The following is a 24,002-nucleotide window of genomic DNA, read 5'->3' as shown; positions in this document are numbered from 1 at the left end:
GAAACAGATGTTCCTGAAGAGGACAGGCAGGGTAAAAAGCATTTCTAACTTTCTCCCCACTTCTAGGTTGCAAAAGTAAATCCTTGTCTAGAGTTCACAAAGATACTAAGGGAGGGAGAGGAAGGAAGGACAGGGAAAGAAGGGGGAGGAAAGGGAGGGGCAAAGAGAAGGGAAAAGAGGGGGTAGGAAACACAGGTGATACATGAAAACTAGTTTATTGCAATCATATAAATGACCCATTGTTAGGAAGGGTAAACCCCTTATTGGAAACATTACTCCAATCGTTTATTTTGCAAGTGGTAGGAGGCTGCCTTGAAACTGGATTGTCTTTGCAAAACGGAGGTTCCTGCCATGCTCTCTGCTATCCATATTCTCCCTGGCACGAAGCCCAGCCTTGCATTTACTGTTTTATTTGCAGAAACGTTACCTTGCCAGCTTTAGTGAAATCCTCTTAGATGTATAAATTACGTCAATAAAGTTTCACTTCTACATACATCTGAGATACCTCTCATTTCTAGTCTACTTAATTGGGAAATTGTATTAATGTGATTTAGATTTTAATGCCCAAAGTAATGAAGATGGGGCTAGGATTCCTAAGTGACAATACCATTTGCTGTATAGTTATTACCAAGACTAACTCTATTAACTAGCATTTTCCTCACTAGTTTTTGACTTGCTGGTAACTCATGCAGATTTACTTGCATATAATCCCCAATTGAATCATGTTGCTGAATTGAGCATACAAGTGAATTGTCACATCAGCTTTTCAAACCAGGTTTGACTGCAAGGCCCAAGGCCCAGGGAAGTAGTTGGATGAGTATTAAATCCACACTAAGAAATCCATATTATTTTCCATCCATTCCCTACAGAATTAGGTGGTGATTGATCTATTTGAGTCAGAAGATGCAAGTTACATCTCCAAGACAAACTAAGGCAGTTGGTTTCCACCATACAGATGTCAAGGACATGACCAAGAGGCCAGACTGCAGCTAAAGAGGGAGTCAGTTATCTTCCACACATGCACCCTCCAGTAGGGTTGTTGTGGTAACAAGAAGAAATGTGAACTTGGCAGGTCTTAAAATGTTCTTTGCATTTCAGACCATCATCTGAAACAGTAGAATTCGAGAAAATCCACTCCTTCCCTCCTCCTTTTCCAATCTACAGAACAACTGTCCATCCACCTATGAAGCATTCCCTTCCTTTGATATGCCAAAGATTCTAAAAGAATCAGTGAGAAGTTTTGAAACGCTCAGTGCATTCCCCAAATTGAGGCATATTTCTCAAAGCATACTTCTCTCCTACAAGTTACCAACTTCCGAGTATTAAAAACAACGATTAATGCAAGCTTAAATATTACTCTAGCAGAATTTTCCAAAAGAGCAAAGTTAAAAGGCACACAGGATTCATGCAAAAATCCCCCAAACAGCTTTTTTCTCCTTTAAACTCAAAAACTCTTTCCTCTTGTGATTGCTAAATCCGGAAGCGCTGGTATCTTTGACAGCTTGAACTACACACACCATCCCCTTCAGAACTGCAGAGAACTTCAGATCTCCTTTGCCCCGCCCCCTATGGCTATTACGAGCCATTGTATACCCAAGCTTTCTCATGATTGGATAGAGCTTCTGTCAATCTCGCATGTTGTCTCATTGATTAGAGGATCGAATCGTCAATTATTCTCGGGTCCAGACATTTCTTTTCGGGTTAGGTTGACTGCAGAGGCCAGACGTCTTTAACAGAGCAGAGCACGTACAGGATCTCCCCCTTCCCCCTCCCCCTTTTCTGGAACCGAGCAAGCGCTAGGAGGAAAAAAATCTGTTAAGCTCAGCAATTTTTTCAAATCCTGGAAAAAAAAAAAAAGAAAGAAAGAAAAACCCGGTCTCTGCTGCACATAATAAAAACGCCATCCACAAAGCTGCATCTTTAAAAGAAAACCATCACAATAGACATTTACCCAGCAATCACTTAAGTGCATATTCGAGCTAGAGAAATTTAAAAGTCTTAACCATTAAGCATAACCATTCTACCGTTGTTTATATAACGCATATAGTATAAATGTAAAATAGAAAGTTTAAGATGTACCACGTACCATTGCAATGTAAAAAGAGTACGTGAGAAACTTTAAAATGCTCAGACGAATTGCTTCATAGCTTGTCCCTTGTTTTTTGCATTAAAAAAAAAAGCTAAATAAACTTGGAACCGTTGAAAACCCGGAAGAGATTTTTTTAAAGCTGCTGGCCAATTGCAGGCTTCTTGGATAATTTTTTTTAACTCCAAATCAAAAGGCTTCTGCCACTGCAGAACTCTCTCTCTCTCTCTCTCTCTCTCTCTCTCTCTCTCTCTCTCTCTCTCTCTCTCTCTCTCTCTCTCTCTCTCTCTCTCTCTCTCTCTCTCTCTTTCTCTCACACAATCTCTCCCTCTCTCGCGGTCTCTCTCTCTCTCTTTTTCTCGCTCTCCTCTCTGAAAGCGATCCAATCTAACCCGGGCTGGCTGCTTCTCAGATTCTCTCTGGATTTGCCTGGTGTGCTTGTAAGAGACTTTGCAGAAGTTGCGATCCTTTCGGCAGCCCCTCTTTCCTCTCCCTACCCCCTTGTTTATTTCCGCAATCGCTGCAATTTGCATAGTAACCACGCACGAGGCGGAGGGGCCGGAGGGGGCAGGGACAGGCCCGGGCCTCCCCTCCTCCCGCTCGGCGCAGTCTCCTCCTCCCCCACGGCGCGTGGCCAATGGGAGCCCTGGCCTTCAGCGCAAGCTCGGGTCGGGACTCCCGGCAGCAGAACAGCCCCTGGATTGTAGGCCTGGCTTCTGGGATCCGGGTTTTGGCGCAGGGGAAGTTTCCTTGCTTGCGGAGCTTGCAGCACGCTTTTGGGGACGGGAAGATTACGGAACGTTTGCCCGCAGTCATGCCGGTTTTGCATGCTTTAATCACGGCTGCACACCTGCTTTCTTGGTTTCTTTTTCCAGAGCCTCTCGTGAGTTATTAGACTAGTTCATGATGGTTAGTGAGAGATTTAACCTTTATTTGCACTGATGTAGACCTGGAGTTAAAGATCCTCTCTGGTCCATTAAATCAAGACGGAGCAAAATGTCAGAGAACTTCAATGAGATAAGGCTTTCGTCCTGGGTTTAGAACAGGAGAGAGGCCCTGTTCTCTCTAGAGGATGGAACACAGAATGGCTAGGTGGACTCCAGCAAGAATGAAGCTCCTGTAAAGCATTGATACTTTAACAACATTCTAATTTGATCGCCAAACTCCTAATTTATCAATATTCATACAAACCCTGGATTGTACAAAGTCTAAAGCAATCCCTCCCCTTCTTACCCCCCAGAAAAGAGCTGAAAGGGTGATGACTGAGGGAGGGGCATGTTAGTAATTGGTGTGAGAAATCCTTCTGCTTCCCATTGACCTGTCTTATTCCACTAACCCATACTCTTTACGACCATGTCATGTGGCTATTTCACCGTCAAACTTGTTTTATGTGTTTGTTTTAAGCATCAAAGTACTCTTTGGTGCAGAGCATGGACCAATGGCATTAAAGGGAGTATCTCTTTAAATGGAAAAAACGTCACACTAGACTTGCACTTTTTGTTACTCTGTTATTGTTGTCGCTGTTTTTAATGTGTTTGCTTAGTGTCCCTTAAGTCACTTTGGATATTTTGCGGAATAAATGAATTACTAGAAATTGTGTACTTAGCTCACCTGATTTAGAAAAAAAAAAACCAAAAATGTTATCCAGCCAAGAGGACTAAGAAACATCCTGGTCCTCTGATTTCCATAACCGTCCTTGGTGCTAATCAGTTAGTAAGACCACTCACAGTTAAAGTAAAGGCTTGAGGAGTCTCACATTTTATTTTGAATCATAATTTTCACTTCAGTCGTGCACTTAGCAACTAGTCAGCTGGTGCTGCATTGCTGGGAAGAATCTTACTGTGGCTGTCCTTGGGATTAGACAAGCAGTGGCAGTTGTGGTTTGCTTTTCATAGACTAGGATAAGCTTTTACTCTGCACAGCCTGTGGCGTTTCATCCAGTCCTTGTCTACCCAGCATCCACTTCCACTTGGCCTACTACTCTGACACAGAAATAAACTAAATAGAATGGCTTAGGTAATAATGATGTCGATGGTGATGATAAACAATAGTTTAAGTAATAAAAAAAATGCCCTAGGCTTACTTCAACTGGTACCGGGCTCTGTTGCCTTCAAACAGTTATAATAACACCTATAAAAAAGAACACTGACCTGTTGTAAGAATGAAAAGCCATTTTGTCAAAGGCTAAGAACCTTAGATAAGTCCAGGAGGTTCCTCCTGCACTGCCATGGTCTGAATAACCCACACTGCTGAGCAAGCTAGGCCTCATAAGTAGTTGGCAACAGTGAGTTTTCTGTGGACTGTGTGTAGTTCATTATCCTGATTTAATGTGGTAGGTTGAAGTCATTACCAAAGTGATCTTGCATATGTCCATCTATTCAACAACATACCATGTGTTTCAGAGTCCGTCCTAGGTTTTAATGTTGGTTATACCATGTGACTTTATACAAATTATTTAGCCTCTGTTTGGAAGATGAGAAACATTCACCTACTATGTGTATATTGGATTCATCATATTGAGCCATGTTCTAAACACATTGATATGACATTATTATATATGTGTACTTGTGTGTGACAGTCGTGACCAAGTCTACATGGCTGTGCCAATAGAGTCATGAGGGCTGGGAAAGAGCAAATGATATTGGTGATGAACCCAAAGTATGCATTTGTCAGACAAGGGAGGAACAGGTCATCCCTCTCCAGTTAAGGTATGCAAGTGATGCATGGTGGCTGATTAGTTTGTGTTGACTGGCTTCATAGTAACTAGATGACAAGTTACAAGGTCAGTCCAAGGCAAGATGGTGGAGAGGCTTATGGGCAATTTAAGTTTTCATTTGAAAGATTGGGAAGTCATCAAAAGTATTTAGCTAAAGAAAGAAATACAATAAAATTTGCTGATTAGGAAGCTCACTCTAGTAAAGAAGGCAGAGAGAGAGAGAGAGAGAGAGAGAGAGAGAGAGAGAGAGAGAGAGAGAGAGAGAGAGCACACACTTAGGGGCTGAAGAAGGTGAAGACCTGAGCCCTTAGCTCATCTGCAAACCATGAGAATAAGGTTCTGTAGAAGATGGGGTTAGGTTTGGGTATGGAGTCCTCTGCTAAGTTCCCCCAGCTAGTGGTGCTATTTTGGAAGGTTCTTGAATGAGATGAGACCTAAATTTAGGGGAGCAAATTACTGGAGGGGTGGCCTTGTGGCTATGTCGTATCCTAGGCTCTTCTTTCTATGTTCCCTGGGCACCATGAAGGTGAGTAGCTTCTTGCCAGTGACTCCCACCCTCACTTGCACTCATACTACCCGTGGTGCTGCCGCCACCCCCCCCCCCCGCCCCCAACCTAGGGTGGTGGCCATGAACTTGTGCTTTACCACAAGCCCAGAATCAGAACCAAGGCCTGTGGGATGAATGACGGCTCAGAAACTATGAACCCAAATGACTCCTGTTTTAAAGTTGTTCTCTCTGGTATTGATCACAGCCAGAAGGAGCTAAGGTAGTGGTACAGAGGTAAGAAAGAGAGGCGTCACCGACAGTTGTCAAGGCATTTGATCAACGGATACGATTGAGAACTAACACTTTCCCAGACATTCCTCGGTGTCCACCTATAAAGGCAGAAGAGGATCTCTCTGTTCACAAGTTGCCACTTCCATCATGCCCTTCCGCCTAATAATTGATTAAATAATATAAAAATGACACCAGTAATGGCTAGTACTCCTATATCGAGTATTTATACCTGATTGGTTTGTCCTAAATCTTGAATTTGCATCCAAGTAAATTCTGTTCCACCATACCAAAAAGCAGGTGCTCATCAAGAACGGGGACTCGGATTTGCTAACCTCATTGTGAGCCTGAGGTTCCACGGAGTTTGGCTTTATGCCTTGAAAATAGTCAGCTTTTCCAGGAATTCTGCTTTGTTGACCCAAATAGAACCCTAATCTTCTTGCAGGCCATTGACAGAAACTAGAACACCAGAGCCTGACAGAATTTTGAGATGCTGTTCAAAATTGCAGGAGGTTTTTTGATAATCAGTTTGTTCTAATTGTGAACAAAATGGAACATTGAAACAAAAGTGTATATTTCTATTTTCTCAATTTCCCTGTGTAGGTCCTAGATCAACCAATGAGTTTTTAAAGCAAGCCAATTAACATGGGCAGTCACAGGATTAACATAGCATTATAAATGATAACTTTCATAAGCAAAATTAAATCTAGGAATTAATAAGGCCCCTAAGTAAGCAAGTTTGGGCATATATTGCCCCTTCCCCATCCCCACTCTGTCTTACTGTCTTGGATATACAGATAAACAGTTTCGAGTCTTAGAGTTGATCCTGACCACTCCTCCTCTTGGGGAAGTAGTTGACATGTGATTAAGTTTTCAATGGCACGGGTGTGGCTCCCAGTTCTTACATCCCTTGTGAAAGGAAATTTGCCTTGTTTATGGACCTTCCCAAAGGCAAAAGAGAGGCCCTAACATCTCGAGGAAGGGCTAGGACAGTGCCCAGGAGGCAAGAGAGTGATGGAAGAATGTGAATCTCTACCTGACTTGGTTTGACAGAGATGCTTCCTCAGTGAGAGTTATATGTAAGCCTCTGTGGCCTGAGATGTGTTACTGATAAACGAGAGTAACAAAATCTGGGAATTCCTTTCAATTGTTATCTCTTAGAAACCCCGAGGGCTTTCCCCAGCTTAGGATTTACTACTGAATTTTATCCTCGACCTTCTTTTTCAGTTGCTCCTTTTTTAAAATTTTATTTATTTATTTATTTATTTATTTATTTATTTATTTATTTATTTATTTATTGTTTTTCAAGACAGGGTTTCCCCTATGTAGCTTTGCACCTTTCCTAGATCTCACTCTGTAGCCCAGGCTGGCCTTGAACTCACAGAGATCCGCCTGGCTCTGCCTCCCGAGTGCTGGGATTAAAGGCGGGCGCCACCACCGCCTGGTGACCAGATGCTCCTTTTACTCACTCTCTCCCTCTTGCTTTCTCATCCTTACCACAAGCAATGTCTTCCTTTTCTTTTTTATTACTTTCTGACATACCATATATGTCTATCCCTCTTGTGCGTGTGCATGTGCGTGCATGCGTGTGTGTGTGTGTGTGTGTGTGTGTGTGATTCCATCTTGCCCAGAACTTGCTGATGTTTTCTCTCTATTCCATTTATTTTCAACAGCTAACTTATGCTACTTCTCACTTTTTTTTTTAAGGCGGAATTGGTCAAAATCTCTCTAACATCTAAAGCTCTATTTGTTAAATATCAATTACTTATATATACTCATAGAGACAATTATTTTATTCATTCTTGTGTATGTCTATACAAAGTGCCCATAGTAGACCCTTAGTAGATAGCTGTAAACATGTGGGTAAATACAGAAAATGGCTGCCTTTCCCAACTTCAATGCTGTGGTAGTGAACAAAGTTAGATGTATGCCGTTGCTAGAGAGGGCATGGCTGGGGAGCATTGTGGCACCAAGAGAGACTCTGAATTTGCCTTTCACAGGATGCGATGCCAATCACCTTTAACCTTCTCGCTGAATAGGTGCCATCCCCATCTCATAGATGAGGACACTAAGGTTCAGCAAGCTGTGGAGAGATAATCACGCTCCCATACCCTTGTCAATAGTTGGGTAGAACACCCAGTTCACTTAGCATTCCCCTTCAAAGCTCTACACTGTGATGCCCCCTTTAGGAAGGAATGTGAACTTTGAATTTCTTAAAGTACAGTTTTCGTGGTGACAGCCTGTAATCATAATCAAAAGCAGACATGTGGCCCCTATCCTTCTCTTCTTGGACACAACACAACAGCTACAAGAGACTGAACAGACTGTCATCTCAGTAAGCTGCTGGGGTCACCAGGGAGGAGAATATTGAAAGGGAACCCATGAGGATCCAGCCACCACGTTCTGCAGATGATAACGCCGAAGCTGGCAGAGTTGAGGAGGTGGCCACACCGCTGGGAAAGAACCAGGCCCTTGCCCGGTGCCAGGCATGTTGCGTCACGCAGAGGCTACCTACCCTGCAGGAACAGGGAAGGAGCACATGACTGTGTCTGCTGTCAGTGTCTGAAAGAAGACTCGGGAAAGAGACGGACTGTTGATGAACCCAGTGAAAGCAAGGAAACATTGAGTTATTTAAAACAAAGTCCAGGCTAGTACCTAGTACTGAGAAGTGTACCAGCATGTGCAGACAGTAAAGGGTAATTTCCAGGACACCAAGGGAGGGTGAAGGGAACAGCCGGAGGTGAGGACGCTGTGTTTAGAGTTATGGGCTCTGCTCTCTACCACTGGTGACTTTGGACAGGTCAGTTTCTCTGGCAAGCCCCTCTAACTTACTCCTCTGTAAAACATAAATATCATCAGCCTTCCTTTCTTCATAAGATTCGAGGAGGAGCCAGTGAAATTGTGAGTGAGAAACTGGAGAACAAAAAACAAAAACAAAACCCTGAGATTCAGCTCTGTGGGGACCCGGACTGCCAATAGCTGCTCATCTCTAGAGGCCTGTGAGGGCAAAGAATGACACTATTTAGTCATGTCCTTCTCATCTATATTTTCTAGATTATTGGCATAGAAGGATGTATACACACACACACACACAACACACACACACACACACACACACGATACAAATAAGTGAAAATGAGAACAGTGTCTAAAGCCCATGCAGTGAGATGCTATGTCCTTTATTAAGGTTGATTTAACATTTGACCTTGAGGCCTGGGGAGATGGCTCAATGGGTCCCAGGCAAACATGCACGAAGACCTGAGTTTGAATCTCCTCCACCCATATAAATGTGGTTGTGGACTTAAGTGACTATCATCCCAGCACTGGAGGTAGATCCTGGGAGCCTCCTGGCCAACCAGCCAGCCTAGTTGATATCCTCCTCTGCCCTCCACATTTGCACACAGGCACATGAAACTTCACACACATATGTGTACACACACGCGGAGAGAGACAAAACGATTTTTACCTTGAGTTTCTTAATAATCAAAGAAGAAAGAGACAATATCCATAAAATATTATGAAAGTCTGGAGTGGTTTTCCAAAAGCAACACAGATGTGTTTCGACTCCTGGAAAGCTTGGCACATGCCTCCCAACACATCCTCCGCCACTGTTGCTCTATGCACCATAGACAGTGTAGTCACAGAGAGGTCAGGCTTCACTATGATGCTCTCTACATGTGGGAAAAGGGATAAATAAGGGGGTGGGATGGATGGGGACCTTGTCCTAGAACTCTTCAGCCAGGTCAAGTGCCTGGTCTAACTGCCAGTGCTCCCCTTGTGGTGAGACAGAATTTACCTAGTTTAACATGGATGTCTGTAAGAGCAGACAATCAGCAACAGGAAAAGAAGAGCATAGCTGGGTTTTGGCACCTCTGACCCATGACTTTGCACATTCGTGCTGATATTAAGAACACATAACTCGTCAAAAAGTAGAAAGAGAGGAACTGGGAACTGGGAACTGGGAACTGGGAACTGGGAACAGGTTGGCATGGGTGCTGGCTTCAGAGTCTCTTTTCCAAGCTGGGTGCAGGAGCTCTGCTGCCTCTTTTGACTTTTCTTTTTTACAAGATTCCCAGAATAAAGTCAGCAAGGAGAACTCTAACAAATGGTGTTGTTGAATTGTTGTACTTGTTCCTATTTGAATCAAGCAGAGTAGGTGGGTGTCAGTCTCAAAGCCCAGGTAAGAGCTGTGGAGAATCACTAAGAGATACAAAGAAATTGGTAATAAGACCAGATTTCTTTTTCTAGAAAAATCACCATGGTAGAAGTATGGAAATGATTTTGGAGCTTTAGTAACAAGCCACTCATCATTTTCCTCCTTTGTTATATTATTTTCCCTTTTTAATTTTTATTAATAATTTTTAAAAAATTGCTGGGCAGTGGTGGTGCACACCTTTAATCCCAGCACTTGGGAGGCAGAGGCAGGCGATCTCAGTGAGTCCCAGGCCAGCCTGGTTTACAAAGCAAGTTCCAGGCAGCACAAAGCTACACAGAGAAACCCTGTCTTGAAAAACCAAATCAAACAAACAAGGTCTTATATATTCCAGGCTAGCCTTGAACTCCATAACCAATGAGAGTCTTGAATTTTTTAATCTTTCTTTAGCTACCTTCATACTGCTGCGATTCCAGGCTTGTAGTCAACTTATGGGGTTCTTGGGATCACACCTAAGGCTTTGGGGGTTACATGAGTACTCTACCAGCTGAGCCACACTGTTGGCCCTCCTTTAAAAAAAAAGTAGTAAACTTCGTTGAAATGAGCCAGAGGCTAACCTGGAGCAAAAGATACTCATTAAACAGCTTGATGAAGAAATCCTGCTGGGCAGTGGTGGCGCAGGCCTTTAATCCCAGCACTCGGGAGGCAGAGGCAGGTGAATGAATCTCTGTGAGTTCAAGGCCAGACTGGTCTACAGAGCGAGATCCAGGACAGGCACCAAAACTACACAGAGAAACCCTGTCTCGAAAAACAAAAGCAAAAACAAACAAACAAACAAACAAACAACCCCTATATTGTACATCTCTGCCCAGTGGTGGGGAAAGTTGCCATTTCTCTTAAAGTGAACACTACTCTGCTGAACTTCACCTGGTGGGAGTGCGGTGATGTCTTCAGGTCATTGCTGTGCTTGGTAAGGCACTCCTTTGTTTGTCAATTAACATTGTAGTTCCATTAACGCTAAAGCAATTTACAATAAACAGCTCTGATGGGAGATTACTGTTCCTCTGTTACATTAAAAAATATTGTTCTGGGATGTAGAACAAGGCCCTGGGTTCTGTCTCTAGTCTGTCTGTCTGTCCATCTGTCCATCTCTGTCTCTGTCTCTCTCTTTCTCTCACACACATACACAAACACAGACAAATTAAATATCACAAATTTTTGTATTTGTGAGATAGCGTCAGAAAACAAGTATTTCATTAAATGGGATTTTCCCCTTAATTGAGGTAGTTTAATTCTGACTTCGTAACTTATTCTTTATGAACGTCTCATGTTGAAGCCAGGGGTGGTGTTGCATGCCTGTAATCCTAGCTCTTAGGAAAGAGCTTAAGGCAGGACAAACACGAACTTGAGGCCAGTGTTGCCTCAGAGAGAGAGAGAGAGAGAGAGAGAGAGAGAGAGAGAGAGAGAATTCCAGCCAGCACAGAGTAGATAGTCAGCTCCTATCTAGAACTAAATGAAGAGATAGCATAGGGTATAAAATCATAGAACTAGATAGTGATGCTGTCTGCTCCTTTTATATGCCCCGCCTCTCTTTACTCTGAAAGTTATACACATGCTGCATTCACAGAATTTTGTAACTAAGAAAACAGTGAGTGATCCTAGTAGGCCATTGCTTTTAATAGACCAAGAAGCAACTTGTTTTTTTACTCTTAAAAAAAAAAAAAAAGAGTTACTGGAGTGGGGGGAATACTCTGGGTTTTAGTATGCAAAAGTCCTTGCTGTATTGCAGATATTAGGAGTCATCTAATCAGTGAAATGAGGCTGGAAAGAACAGCGTTTACCTTTGGAACATTTTGTTATTTGGCACAGCATTTCGCTTTGTGTTTGCCGAGGAAAGAACAGCAAAAGAGAACAAGGCGAGCCAGTTACAAAGAGGCCTTAGTGTGACCAGCACGCTTGCAATGGCTGCTGTGCTACGAGCAGGGTCTGACTGAGGCTGGAAAAATTCAAGTTTCCCATGCACTTGGTATGCGCATTGCATTGTGCGGTGGAAAAAGAAGTTTTTTAAAGAAGCCTAAAAGTGGTGTGTAATTCTGGTTTTGACAATATGCCCATTAATGTGCTAGTCCTCTCAAGAGAAATAATATTGACAATTCATCAAACATGTGTGGATTTGTCATGAGACAGCCGCTATAAACAATTTAAAAATGATTTCTTTTATGTCTGTGAGTGCTCTGCCTGCATTTGCCTGTGCATCATGTGAGTGCCTGGTGCCCATGGAGACCAGGAGAGACTATTGGATCCTTGGGACTGGAGTTAGGGCTGGCCATGAGTCACTGTGTGGGTGCTAGGAATTGAACCCAGGTCCCCTGGAAGGTGAAACAGTGCCCTGAACTGCTGAGCTATCTCTCCAGTCTGAGAAACAAAAAAATTTTCAGCTGTCCCTGACCACTACCAAACATTTCTACTAACAGTCAACTATGAAATAAATTCAAGTTTGGAAATAGTTACTGAATGTGCCTGATATGCCAGATGTTACCTTAGGGGCTGGGGAAGCAGACAGGGGGAACAAGGCAAGAACTGATCTTTACATAGTAAGCAGTTTGAGGCACTGTTGGGCTATCTTATCAGCCATAAGGCTACTAGCATAGTAACCCTCTCTAGATCATGAACACACGTGACATGTGACATGTGACATGGCTCCATCTCTCCCCCAGCCTTTCTTCATTTCTAATTCTTCATTAGTGATACTCTTTTGAAACTCTTATTGAACAGCACATAGTGGACTAAGCTGAAAATGTAATGTGAATATTGAGGAGTATGTTATAATCACTAATGCTCTAAAATATTTAGCTTCTAACGTCAGAATTTGAGGTGATAGCTGCATTTTTATGTTACAGATGATCAAGGCATATTGTAATATCAAGTGCTATTTAGAATACTGCCCGAGTCTTTTAAAAGTTTTTGTAGCATGTCCAGAGTAGAGTTTTTCTTAGTAGATAACATTTATGGAGCTACCTATTGATTCCTAAGCTAAATGTTTTTGATTGGAGAAGTATTGAAGAGCTTATGAAATTCACCCTCCTTTTTCTTATCTTTTTCTTTCAAAGCTAAATTGGACTTACAGTTTTACAGTTGCCTGCATTGTTTTGATATTGTGACTAGGTCATTCTAGTCATTTTAGTGTGCTCAAAACTTTCCTTTGAAAAATGTCCCATCATAACCACACTGCTGTAAGTTGTCTCAGAGTATAAGTTCAATGACTACAGCCCCTTTCTTTCTCACAGTAGGGGTTTAACATAGGAACTGGATCCCATGTTGAAAGTTAAAAAGCACTCCAGTGATGATTTAGAACAGTCCCAGTAAGATAAATGTGAAGATTTTTTAAAAGTATTTTTATATTACTTTAAGAAACAACTGAGAAACACTATAATTGCCAGGACAGTGTTTATTGACTTCATGGAATTGTACACTCATTTTCCCTAACCAAAAGCTTTCAAGTAACAGCATACTGTGACTCTTGCTGGATTTGTCCCATAGTAAGAAAGTTTGCTTTGTGGGTTTTTTTTTTTTTTTTTTTTCCTTCTTCTCCTTAAAAAAGTTTTTCTGACTGGCTAGGAGCTTCATAGTTCATAGTAGTGATTTTATGTATATATACAGATGATGCTGTAAAAAGTCCTGGGTCTGACTACAGGGCAGCATTTACAAGCTGAAGGCCACTGTAGTGCCTAGCTTTTCTGTTCCCATGTGCTCTTATTTGAATTTTTGTATATCGAACACAGAGCTGTCGGAGTCCTGTACAATCTGAAGCCTAGGAATCTGGGGCTTTCCGAGAAGAGGAAACAGAGGTGCGGCTGCCCTGGAGCAGGGCTTTCCTGAGTGCATGGGGTGCTTTTATGTGGGCCTACATGTTAATTTTGCATGTGTCTCCTCTTATGCCCACCTCTTTCCAAATCACAGAAGTATGGAAACTGTGCTCTGCCTATAGATCATAGATGTGACCCAAACATGATTGTCTATTTTAAATGTTAGAGTAAGTCAAATTTATTATTACTATTTTCATTATCATTAGACTCATGTATATTATTTCAGCCACACTGTTAGAAAACTCCATTTTAGTTCTATTGAAGAGCTTGCTCAACTGGGCATATATTCCCTGTGTACTTGACCTGAGTACAGCTGAACTGTCTCATTTGGCTTTTCACTTTCCCTTAAACTGGGGTATTGGCTCATACTGTGGACAATCCAACTGACTGTCAAGTAAATGAGAGCCAGCAGCTTGGCTTCTTCTTTCCCAGTGTCTCCCCTCATTCTGGGGTAAACAAGGTTTCTAACCCCAAATACCTTTATGTTGGGATTGCATGCAAAGATGGGCCCGGAGAGCCTGTCTTTCAATGCTGCTGGATCAGGCAGACTTCCTTCATGGAAAGCCACTCATTTGCAAGCTGCCTGGCACTTAAACACCTTCAGACTACACACAGACCTCAGGAAAGTTACATCCGTCTAAACAAAGACACGTCGTTTAAGTTGTTATTATACGCTCTGTGACACTACGTACACATCTACACATCCACGCTGCAATTATCTTCCCAATATGACAAATGACATTGGCTCTCTGTGACAAGCAGCTTCAGGAAAAGTGGCACAAGCGTTGGACAAAAAGATTAAGGGCAAGACAACTCTTGGGTTTTCTCCTGCCTGAAAACTCCACTCAGGTTTTGCCCCGAATCTAAAATAGGGCGTCAAAACTGTCCCCAAGTGGTTGGGATCCCGCTTCTGCAATGGAAATGAATAGTGTGTTTGGCTGTGGAGAACATCGGGCAGACAGCAAGTGAAAGCAGTGCTCTCGACGGATGCACTGAAGAGTGCACAGCCCTCAGGACACAGCTAGCAACTGGTTAATTAGCCACCTCACTGGTGCACCTCTGGCTGCGCCCGCCCGCCCGCCCGCACCAAGTGCTGTTTGCAGATATGGTTAGGAGTTTGCCTCCGCGGCATTTTGTGGTTGTTAAGCAGAAGTCAGATGAAACCTAGTCTGGACACATTTTTATTTTAAAAGACTGTCACAAGGATCAGTCCTAAAGGGAAAACATGACAACTACTTGGCAAAATAAAAGCAAATGAGGACAAATGATCCACACAAGTGCCGAAACCCATTTCTCTTGGTGGCGGAGCTGCCAAGAAGGCAGGAGGGAGAGGGGCAGAGACCCACTCAGCGTGGTCTTCGGGTGTGCAAAGGTTTGGCCTTCCCAAGGCTCAGAAGCTCTGGTGGCCATTTTCTTTCTCCTTTTCTTCCTTTGAGTAAAGGAAAATTAAAACGGAAAAGCGAAATCTCCCAGCACCAACAACTCGGCTCCTCCCCCAAAAGAAAAAAAAAAATTAAAGCGCAGGTACTAAACCCAATCCACATGCATCCTGCGAAGCTCCCGCAGTCAACTCGATTCCCTTTGGCGAGCCCTGCCGAAGGAGACGCGATCTGGAAAAAATCAATCAGAGCTCACGCCCCGCGCCGCCGCCGCCTCCGCCGCCGCCGCCGCCGCCGCAGTGGCCGGGAGTCAGGGCTGCAGGACGCTCTGCCGCAGTGCACGCTCGTCGCTGCAACCGTCCAGCTCGGGTGAATAATGGAAGTACGGCGTAGAGACAATCAAGCTGATTTATCGCGCAAAATAACTCACTGCTTCAGTCCAGCTCTTCGATGTGTCACTTTAAATCACAAACGCGCGCACACAGATCCATAGGCGCTCACACATGCACAGTGCACGTGTGTGTGTGTGTGTGTGTGTGTGTGTGTGTGTGTGTGTGTGTGTGTGTGTGTGTGTGTGTTCGCTGGCGCGTGCGCGCCAGGACCGAGTGGAAGGATTCTGCTTAGCGTATATGAAGGGGAAAACCAAAAGAGCCCGTCACTCCAGCCCAGTACCCCCATCTTTTGCAGCATGGGCAAGTGACTTGTAATGCAAGTTGTCGCAAAATAAAGTCTGAGCAAAGCTAAAGTGTGAGAGAATCCAGCGTTAAGGAACAGCCAGGAAAGACTGGGTTCTTTTGTAGGCAAAGTAAAATTTCCCTTTTTTTAAAACGGAAAGAAAAGGAATATCATTAACTGAGGCCAGATCTAAAATGATGCTTTTCAATGCAGGCGAGTGTTGAAGAATGCAATGGGAAGTTCCTGGGCGAACATCTGGTGAAGACATTCTAAGAACACATCTGAAATGAAGAAAGCAGTAAGAGCCTTCTTTTACAGATCGTCTGTACCAAAAGGGGAGAGGGGTGTTAAAACTTTGTTTTCAAACTGTGTTTTAGTCTCAGAGGCCATCTGCTTTGTGGGTAGAAGACTGACCCCAGTGAATAAGTAGAGTTCTGGGTTCTCTGTTAGCCTGAGCATGAGCAAGTCTCCCCTTTTCAATGGCTCCTTTTCCTCTTCTGTAAAAATACAGAAGGTAAATGGTTTTTCTTGGCATAGTGGCTTCAGGACTTCATTTAGGTGACGAGGCTTACTCAAGAGAGAGGGCACACTTCAGGTGGTCTCTGTGCAGAAGGATGGGACTCAATCCTTAATGTGGAGAACTAGCTCTCAGTGTGTTTAGCATATAATGCATGCTGTCTGAGAATAGTAGTGTCACATGGCTCTACATTTGAGGAAGAGGAGAAAGACTGTCTAGATCAGTCAAAAGGATTTGCAGGGTGGAAAAATTTCATTGTTTTTGTTTATTAATAACCTGTATACAAAATGTACAGAATCACTTGAGTAATTCAGAGCAAGTAACATTTTAGTGGGTGATAGCTGTGTGCCAGGTTGGCTGTCTAGATTGGCCAAATTAATGGGATTAATTACTCCCTGCCTACTGCTTCAGAAAACAACTCTAGGCAGAGCAGGGTTACATGCAAGGACTGCTGTTGGATATTTTTCATTTATATAGTGGAGGCCAGGGCCAAACCACTCGCTAGTGTGGACATATGTTAGTTGAGTAATCACAGGTGAATTATTTAGTTTTGCCTCAGTTTCCTGCATTTATGTAGTAGGGAATATATCTGCAACTAATTCATAAAGGTGTCATAATCAAATGCATTATCTCGTGAAAATGCTTAGATCCCAAGAAACAAGTCCATGAATGTTATTATCACACTACTGTATACACAGCACAAGCAAGATCAGATAGAATAGATGAATCTTTGAATGGCTCTTGGGTTTCAAATAAGGTCTCTAAGCACTTTATCTGACTTTTATGATGTGTGCATGAATCAAGGAGCTCAGCAGTCTTTAGTATTAGGAATAGGCCAGGGCATCCCAATACCATGAGTTCCCACTTCACCAGATCAAGGCAAATACTCAGTAGTGACCCTATATGTCCAGTACATGCTTCGTAGTTCATGTCTCACTACCCAGGTGGGAGGAAAGCAAACTTTTCTTAGGACAGAAGTTTCTGGGGCTCCAGTTCCTGCCTTTTCTTGCTGTGATTTTTCTTGCCTGTACAACTTGTTACTTTAGGCCCAGTCTCTGTCCTTGAATTACGAAGCCCATAGAAGCACAAACCACCACAAATCCCTGACATGCTCCTTGGTATCATTAGTTTAAGGGGAAAGGAGCACCTGAATTTCGCTCTCCTTTTAAGGATCCCCAGAGTGCATCCTTGAACAAGGCTTTGGGAAGGGTCACAGGCAGGGAATGCTTAAGGGACCAATTGTGCTTGTGTTTGCAGTTTGGGGTTGGAGGCAAGCTGCTTTTAAGCTTTATAGAGGAAGTGGGGATTAGGTGTTTCCAGAACAAGGTAGGTGCTGGCAGGCTTAGGTCATCCTTGTTGGAAAGTAATGCCCCACTTTCTTCTGCCTGTGCACTTCGCAGCCCCAGGTGCATTAACTGCTTTACCAGGGACAGTGGAACAGCCTACAGAGGGCTGGCAGGCCTGGAACTCCCCAAGGGGGATGGATGGCCCAGGATGTCAGTGTTTTAGGATTGTAGGCTCCGAGGTTAAGTTCCCCTTTAGCCAGAAAGGGTCTGGCTGACTGTGTGGAGAGAAAGGTTGATTCCCTCCAACCTGCTAGTGTGAGCCCACTGTTCCACACGGTCAATCTCATTAACAGAATTTCCAAAACAAATGAATAAAAATACAGAGCAGGGTGTGCCTGCTTGTCTTGCTCCTGGCTTTTTGGCCTGGAACGTTGTTCTAGCAGTCCACGACTCCCCACCACAATCACAGGCACAAAACTCTTCCCTTAAGAGGCTGTGAGTTTTAGAAAGGAAATCCAGTATACTTATACTTCAAAAAATTTTGGAAATCCAGCATGGGAAACCCGTTTCCCCACTTTTGAAGGACGTGACATCAGACGGTGCGGGTGCACAGCCTTCAGCCTCCCAGCATCCTTTCTTGTGGGGATTTTGTGCAGTCGCGGATTGTTTCTGAGTTTCGAGGAGGAGAATTTGAGCATAAATTCAATTCTGCCTCTCGCTCCCATCCCTACCCATCCAGACCACGGGGATCTCCCACTTCAGACCCAGAGAAGTGCCAGAGTCTGGGGGAGTGGAAGCTCGGATCTGGAGGCACAGACGTGCTGGCCAAGGTCAGGACCGCAGGCTGACTGCTAAAGGGAGGTGGCAGTTAGGCGCCGCCCTCTGGCCTAGCAGCCGACCTGGCTAGTGCCCCCTGCTTGGCTGCTGTCTGGAGCATCCCTAGGGGAAGGAGGGAGCGCCACCGGAACACTCCCAGATTCCCCGTGGAAGCTGAAGCCCACTGAGTGCCTTTTCGAGTTGTCCGGAAGGGAAGATCAGCTGTTGAGCACAGCTGAACTTCGAAAGGCTTTCCCTGGCTCTGCTTCTTTCCCTGGTAGAGGCTTTTGAGAGTCCCAGTGTTTCTGTCTACCCCAAAGGCAGGAACCCGAGTTTAATAGTCTAGTAATGCCCGCTAGTCCGTGGGCCCACCACCTCAGCAGCCTGTTCCTCAGTGGCATAGGATAATGGAGCAAGTTTACCAACCTCCTCAGCGGGAAATGTTGCACGAATCTGAAATATTGTAAGCGACTAAAAACTAAAAACCAAAGCAAACCAGATACCAACTGAGTTCACTCCTGCTCAGTCGTCAGGGTCCTTGAATCGTTCAGGCAAACAGAGCTCTTCCAAGGTCCTTCTGGAGGGGGACTTAATATCACCGTGTTAAAACGTTTTACAGGCAAGGTTTCATAGAAACGTCTTTCCCACTAAGGATGGAATGTCATTATCTGCTTACATACAGGACTGCCTGTGGAAAGGGGGGAAGGCAGGATCCAACCCAATCCAACTAAAAATCACAGTCACCAGCTTTGGAACCACACAGGATTGGGTATTGTGAGCCATGGAGTGTCAGCCTCGTAGATTGGGCTATTTCCCACTGCTTGCAGCAACTCTTCAACGGACATTTCCCTTCCCGTTTCTTGATTGATGGTTGATTACAATCCTTCCTTCCAATACCCAGAGTTAAGTCCCTGTCTTCCTTATGTTTGGGCCTTGAGTCAGGCTTCTTCCTCACATGTATGAAGTGGGTAAGTTTGCTCTTTGGCTGGCAGAAATGTGAACCCAGAATGGAAAATCATTGCCAGGGCAGAGCAGTCCACCACCACCTTCATTCATTTACACTTCTCCTGCTTTACAGAATGAACTCAAGGTGGAAATGGCAGAGTTGTGTGGTTTCTCAGTCAGGAGGAGAGCTTGTGAAGGCTGTGGACCCTATGACTGTAGGGAAATTACTAAAAGTAGTTTAATGAGAAAACACAATGTTCTGGCTTCGCGAGTCTAAGACATCACAGCACACTAAGCCTCCACCCTACCCCACCCCTCTTGGCAAACATCAATGCACCCCAACATTCCTGGTCCTCCAGTGGCCCCCACTGTTGTATGGCACCTTCTTAAATTATCTCTTTGAAAGATGACACCAACTCTCACTGAATTCCATGCTTCCTTCTTCCTGGTAAGTTTTATTCACATAGGTTCCAACCCTGGAGTAGGGAAGGCGTCAAGACTCCAACTATTCATTCCTGGAGAAAACTGCTTTTTATCGGGTTTACTGAGGGAGGGTGCTGAGTGCAAAGCAGGCAGGCTTGTAGACGGCCCAGTCTGTCCATCAGCTTTGCTCACATGGGAAGCGCGATCTCAACATGTCCATCACTGTTTGCTTAAGTGCCAGGGTAGGGTACAAGGACACACTGGTGTGTGCTCTCTCTCCCCACCAGCTGTGAAAGCACAAAACACACACTGGCCAAATCCAGTTCCTGCCTCCCAGAGAGTATGAAGACCACTTCTGTTGGAGCTACTGTTTGAAGCAATTGCTTGCAGTTCAGGAAAGGGAAACCACTTTGGTTTTGTTTTGAGACTCACTTAGAGACTGGGCCTGGCAATATTCCTGTTTAAGTTAATGCTGGGGAAGAGGGCAGTGCTGGAATTCCAGTGCTAAATTGTGTCTCAACTCCCTGTTTCCACAACTGTATATTCCATTTCACTTATTTCTTTCTTAGGGACCCCCATCTCCTGAAGCATAAGAGATTTAATAGAAGCACACCTACTTTTCTTAAGATAAAAACTGTCACTAAATTTAAGAGGTGGTATTGCAACCAAGAGTCACAACTGTACATACCCGTCGCCATTGTTTATTTAAATTTACCCCAACGGTTCTTTTAAGGACTTGGAAAACTGTAACAAGCGCTAATTGGGGAAAGAAAAAAAAATATCGAGTCAGATTCATTTTACTTTTTCAGATCAAGGAAAAGGATTCCGAATAAAAGAATAAGCTTGAGGCAGAGTATTTTTTTCAACACTCTTCAGTAGCTGTAGACTTTCCTCCACTAGACCTCTTAAGAGTCGTCCAGTTCCGCTTTCACTCCCCCCCCCCACCCCGCTAACCCGCTTAACAATTCTTCCACCCCAGGCTTCAGGTAGCGGGGCGCAGGATCCCCCAGGTTTCCCCGGACCATAGCTCTCAACTTCAGAAGAACCCAGGAGAGAATGTCTTCTGCTTAAACTGCAGGCGGAACAAATCATTCACCCAGTTCACCCCCACCCCCGCCCCGAGCTGCGGTAGGAAGGACTTCGGCGGATCCTCAAGCTGGGACGCACGCACGGGGACCACGTCCGCCGGTGGTGGCCGCGGCAGGGCAAGCCAGGCCGGAGGTTGCGGCACGGCCCTACGCGTCCTCCCGCCCCCGCGGGATGACCCGGTCACTCTGTGCCCAGCCACCGTGCGACCCCACACTCTCCTCCCCCTCTCTGCTCCGCCTCCCCGCGTGCTCCTAGCGGGGCAGTGGCGTGACACCCCCTCCCTCTTGCGTACACCCCCCACGCGCATGGCTGGAGTTAAGTATCTGGGAACTTTGCAGAGAAATCCTACAGGGTCCAGGGAGGGGCCGGAGGGAAGAGAGACCCTGCAGAGGCCTCACAGGCCACAGACACCCGCCCGGGCCGCCGAGTTCTGGGGAGGAGGCAGTCCTCGGGTCCCCCAAGCAAGCCCTGCAGGTGCACCCTGTCGCATTCCTTTCCAAGTCTTTTGAGATTCGGCCTTTCAGAAGTTTATAGAGTTGTCCTGCCCCGCACCACACTCATGGGGTCACCCGAGGGGTCACACTGTCCCCAGCCCTCTATTCCCAGTGCTGAAGTTGGCCAAGTGGTACACAGTGAGAGTAGCCTGGGCTGCTGGAGGATTGGGGTTCAAGCACCGCCCAGGAGCTAGGCGAGGGGAGCTTGGAGGTAGGTCACCAGGCTCGGCTTCTCGGGAAGCGCAGCGTAACCGCTCCGCACGCCCCAGGGGGACGAGGTGGAGAGAGGTCGGGGAGGGAAGGACGAGTTATTTATTTATTTTTAAGAGAAGGCAGCTGGTGACCTCGATCTTCACCCTTCAAGTTCCCCTAAGCGAAGCAGGGCGCCACCTACAGTCGAGTTCTAACTAGCACGGTGACGAGAAAGCTGGCTAAGTTAAAGTGGCCCCGTCCTGGCCTGTCTCATCTCAGTCAGTCCAGACACACCGGTCTTTTGGCAGCCCCAGAGTAGAGAACACCAAAATGTGCGTTGGGGGCGTGTAGAAGTCGGGAAACAGCAGTAGCAGCTCCGATCCGGCATGTTTGCGTTCTGAGGGTTTGGCTGGATTTTTGATCCCAGTCTCTCCTCCCAGGTTTCCGCCAAGAACAGTCTGTTTCATCAGAAACAGTATCTGTGTGACCTTGGACAAGTCACTCACTCAGTCACTCTTCTTTACCCCCTCGTTCAGAACTAAAACTGTGTGATAGGGCTTCTTCTTCTTCTTCTTCTTCTTCTTCTTCTTCTTCTTCTTCTTCTTCTTCTTCCTCCTCCTCCCCTTCCTCTTCCTCCTCCTCCTCCTCCATCTTCTACTTTCTTATTCTTAATTTTTTTTAATAATGAGACAGAGTAGGTGAGAAACAACATGCTAGGAGCTCCTACTTATTTCTAAAATGAGAGAAAAAAAAAACTTTACGAGAGATACAACTTTTAAAACATTGAGAGAGTAGGTCTTTAGAAGAGGAGAGAAAGCCAGCCAAGTGGCTCGAGTGGCTGATTTGAATGCAGGCTATTAGCTATTCTCTCTATCTAATCTCCTAGACAAAGGAAACATATTAATGGATGGCTATGACTACTTAATTATAATTTTACTTTGTAGATATTAATGGGTGGCTATGACTACTTAATTATAATTTTACTTTGTAGATTGCTAATTACCATTTGAATGTCTTACTGTATATGATATACATTATTCCCATTGTTACGATGAGGACATACAGTGCTAGAGATGCAACTTCAGCAGCCCCCAGCCTTTCAGAACCTGCCTTTGATTCGCAGTGTTCAGTACTGGGAGAGTAGGTTAGGAGTCTTACATAGGAAGACACACTTTTTTTTTTTTTTTTCAATAGCACCTCTGGAAATTAGGCATGAAAGTTTACATAGATGGACTGGAGGATCAGGGAGGTCAAGGGAATCACTTCTGTGGGAGGGAGGGAAGTCAGGGAGGAATTCAAGGAAAGAACCTGGAGGCAGGAACCCATGAGGGGATGTTGCTTACTGGCTTGCCCTTGGCTTCCCTGGCTTGCTTTTCAAGGGAGTCACTTTAAGAAGGGACAGAGTAGCGTCATGGAGAGCCTCGCTACACATAAAGTGACTTAATGACACTAGTTTTGGGATACTTCTAAGAGTTATCAAGGCAAGCCAGGCAGGAGGGGTGGCTGCTTAGTGGTTTTGCCATGCCAAAGGGGTGGCAGAGGCTGGCTTGGGCAGCCTAAGGAGTGGTGATTACTGCAGTGTTTCCTCGGGAAATGTTGACGGTGGAAGAAAGAGCAGGGGCTGGGGATGGGCAGTAGGCGAAGCCAGAGACAGATTGACTTATTTTTCTATTAATATAATTAGCGGTGCTTACCTAATGGTTCACACAGCCAAATCTCATCAAACAGCCCAATGAAAAGTTTAGTTTAATATAGCAATTGCTGTCCTGGCATCCGAACCACAGAGATTGTGCTTTGTTGCTCTGGTTATGAGAATAATATACATTAAGGTTACTGCCCCCTCAACCCTAGGGTTTCGTGCATACTAGAAGTGCCCTACCACCGAGCTATACCTCAAGCCCAATGCTACATATTTTTTCATACACCAAATATGTCACTGCTTTGTATCCTTGTAATAGTGACATTTTGTAATGAAAGGTTTGGATTACAGAGAGAAGCAAATTATACTACTTTCAGCATTTTGGGGTTGCCATTGTGGAAAAATTGTGTATGAGTTCCCCTTTGTATCCATCAAAGCATAAAACCCAAACCACCATTCCTATCCAGAGTGTCTCCTTTACGCCAGCAGAATAACCAGACTTATCAAATGGCCTCAAAGTAGAGCTGAGGAAATGGCTCAGTCTATAAAGTTCTTGGTGCATAAGGTACATAAGGATGAAAACCTGACTTCAGTCCCTAGTACCATGTCAAAAGCTAGGGAGAGAAGATTCCTAGGGCTTGCTGGTCTGCAATCTGCCAAGTTGGCAAGCTCCAGATTCAGTAAGAGACTCTGTCTCAAAAGTTAACATTGACCTCTGGCCTATACATGCGCACACACACACACACACACACACACACACACACACACACACACTCACTCACTCACAGCCTAAAAGTTAAGCAACAGAAAGGTTTAAGTTGGAGCATTGTCTGTAAAGGCAAACATCCCACCTCCATCCCCATGCCAGTTCCAGCTATGATCCTTCATCTTGCCAATACATTACTGAGAGGCCAGACTTTGGCAAGTTGTCTCCAGTCTCCACACAGTGAC

General features: G+C 44.7%; 1 protein-coding gene and 1 long non-coding RNA gene across 6 annotated transcripts in view; one reads left to right on the top strand and one right to left on the bottom strand.

Moving 5' to 3' along the window:
- Positions 1 to 24,002, bottom strand: part of Nfia (nuclear factor I A) — a 542,815-nt gene that overhangs the window by 342,827 nt on the left and 175,986 nt on the right. The window contains exon 1 of one of the 4 annotated variants that reach the window (XM_028870286.2): positions 2,087 to 2,351. The exons of the other annotated variants lie outside the window; for them this stretch is intronic. Coding sequence (XP_028726119.1) covers positions 2,087 to 2,089 — 3 coding nt within the window. The 5' untranslated portion in view covers positions 2,090 to 2,351. Of the gene's footprint in view, positions 1 to 2,086; positions 2,352 to 24,002 lie in introns of those variants that run through there. 4 annotated transcript variants of the gene reach the window in all.
- The window catches only part of LOC114693755, a 71,450-nt gene that overhangs the window by 3,879 nt on the left and 43,569 nt on the right, over positions 1 to 24,002 (top strand). For both annotated transcript variants that reach the window (XR_003734598.2, XR_003734597.2), the window contains exon 2: positions 15,864 to 15,948. This is a non-coding gene — a long non-coding RNA (uncharacterized LOC114693755). The remainder of the gene's footprint in view (positions 1 to 15,863; positions 15,949 to 24,002) is intronic.

The sequence above is a fragment of the Peromyscus leucopus genome, chromosome 2, assembly GCF_004664715.2.
Source record: "Peromyscus leucopus breed LL Stock chromosome 2, UCI_PerLeu_2.1, whole genome shotgun sequence".
NCBI lineage: Eukaryota > Metazoa > Chordata > Mammalia > Rodentia > Cricetidae > Peromyscus > Peromyscus leucopus.
Note: the sequence above shows the minus strand (reverse complement) of the source record. Positions and strands in the feature narration are given on the sequence as shown.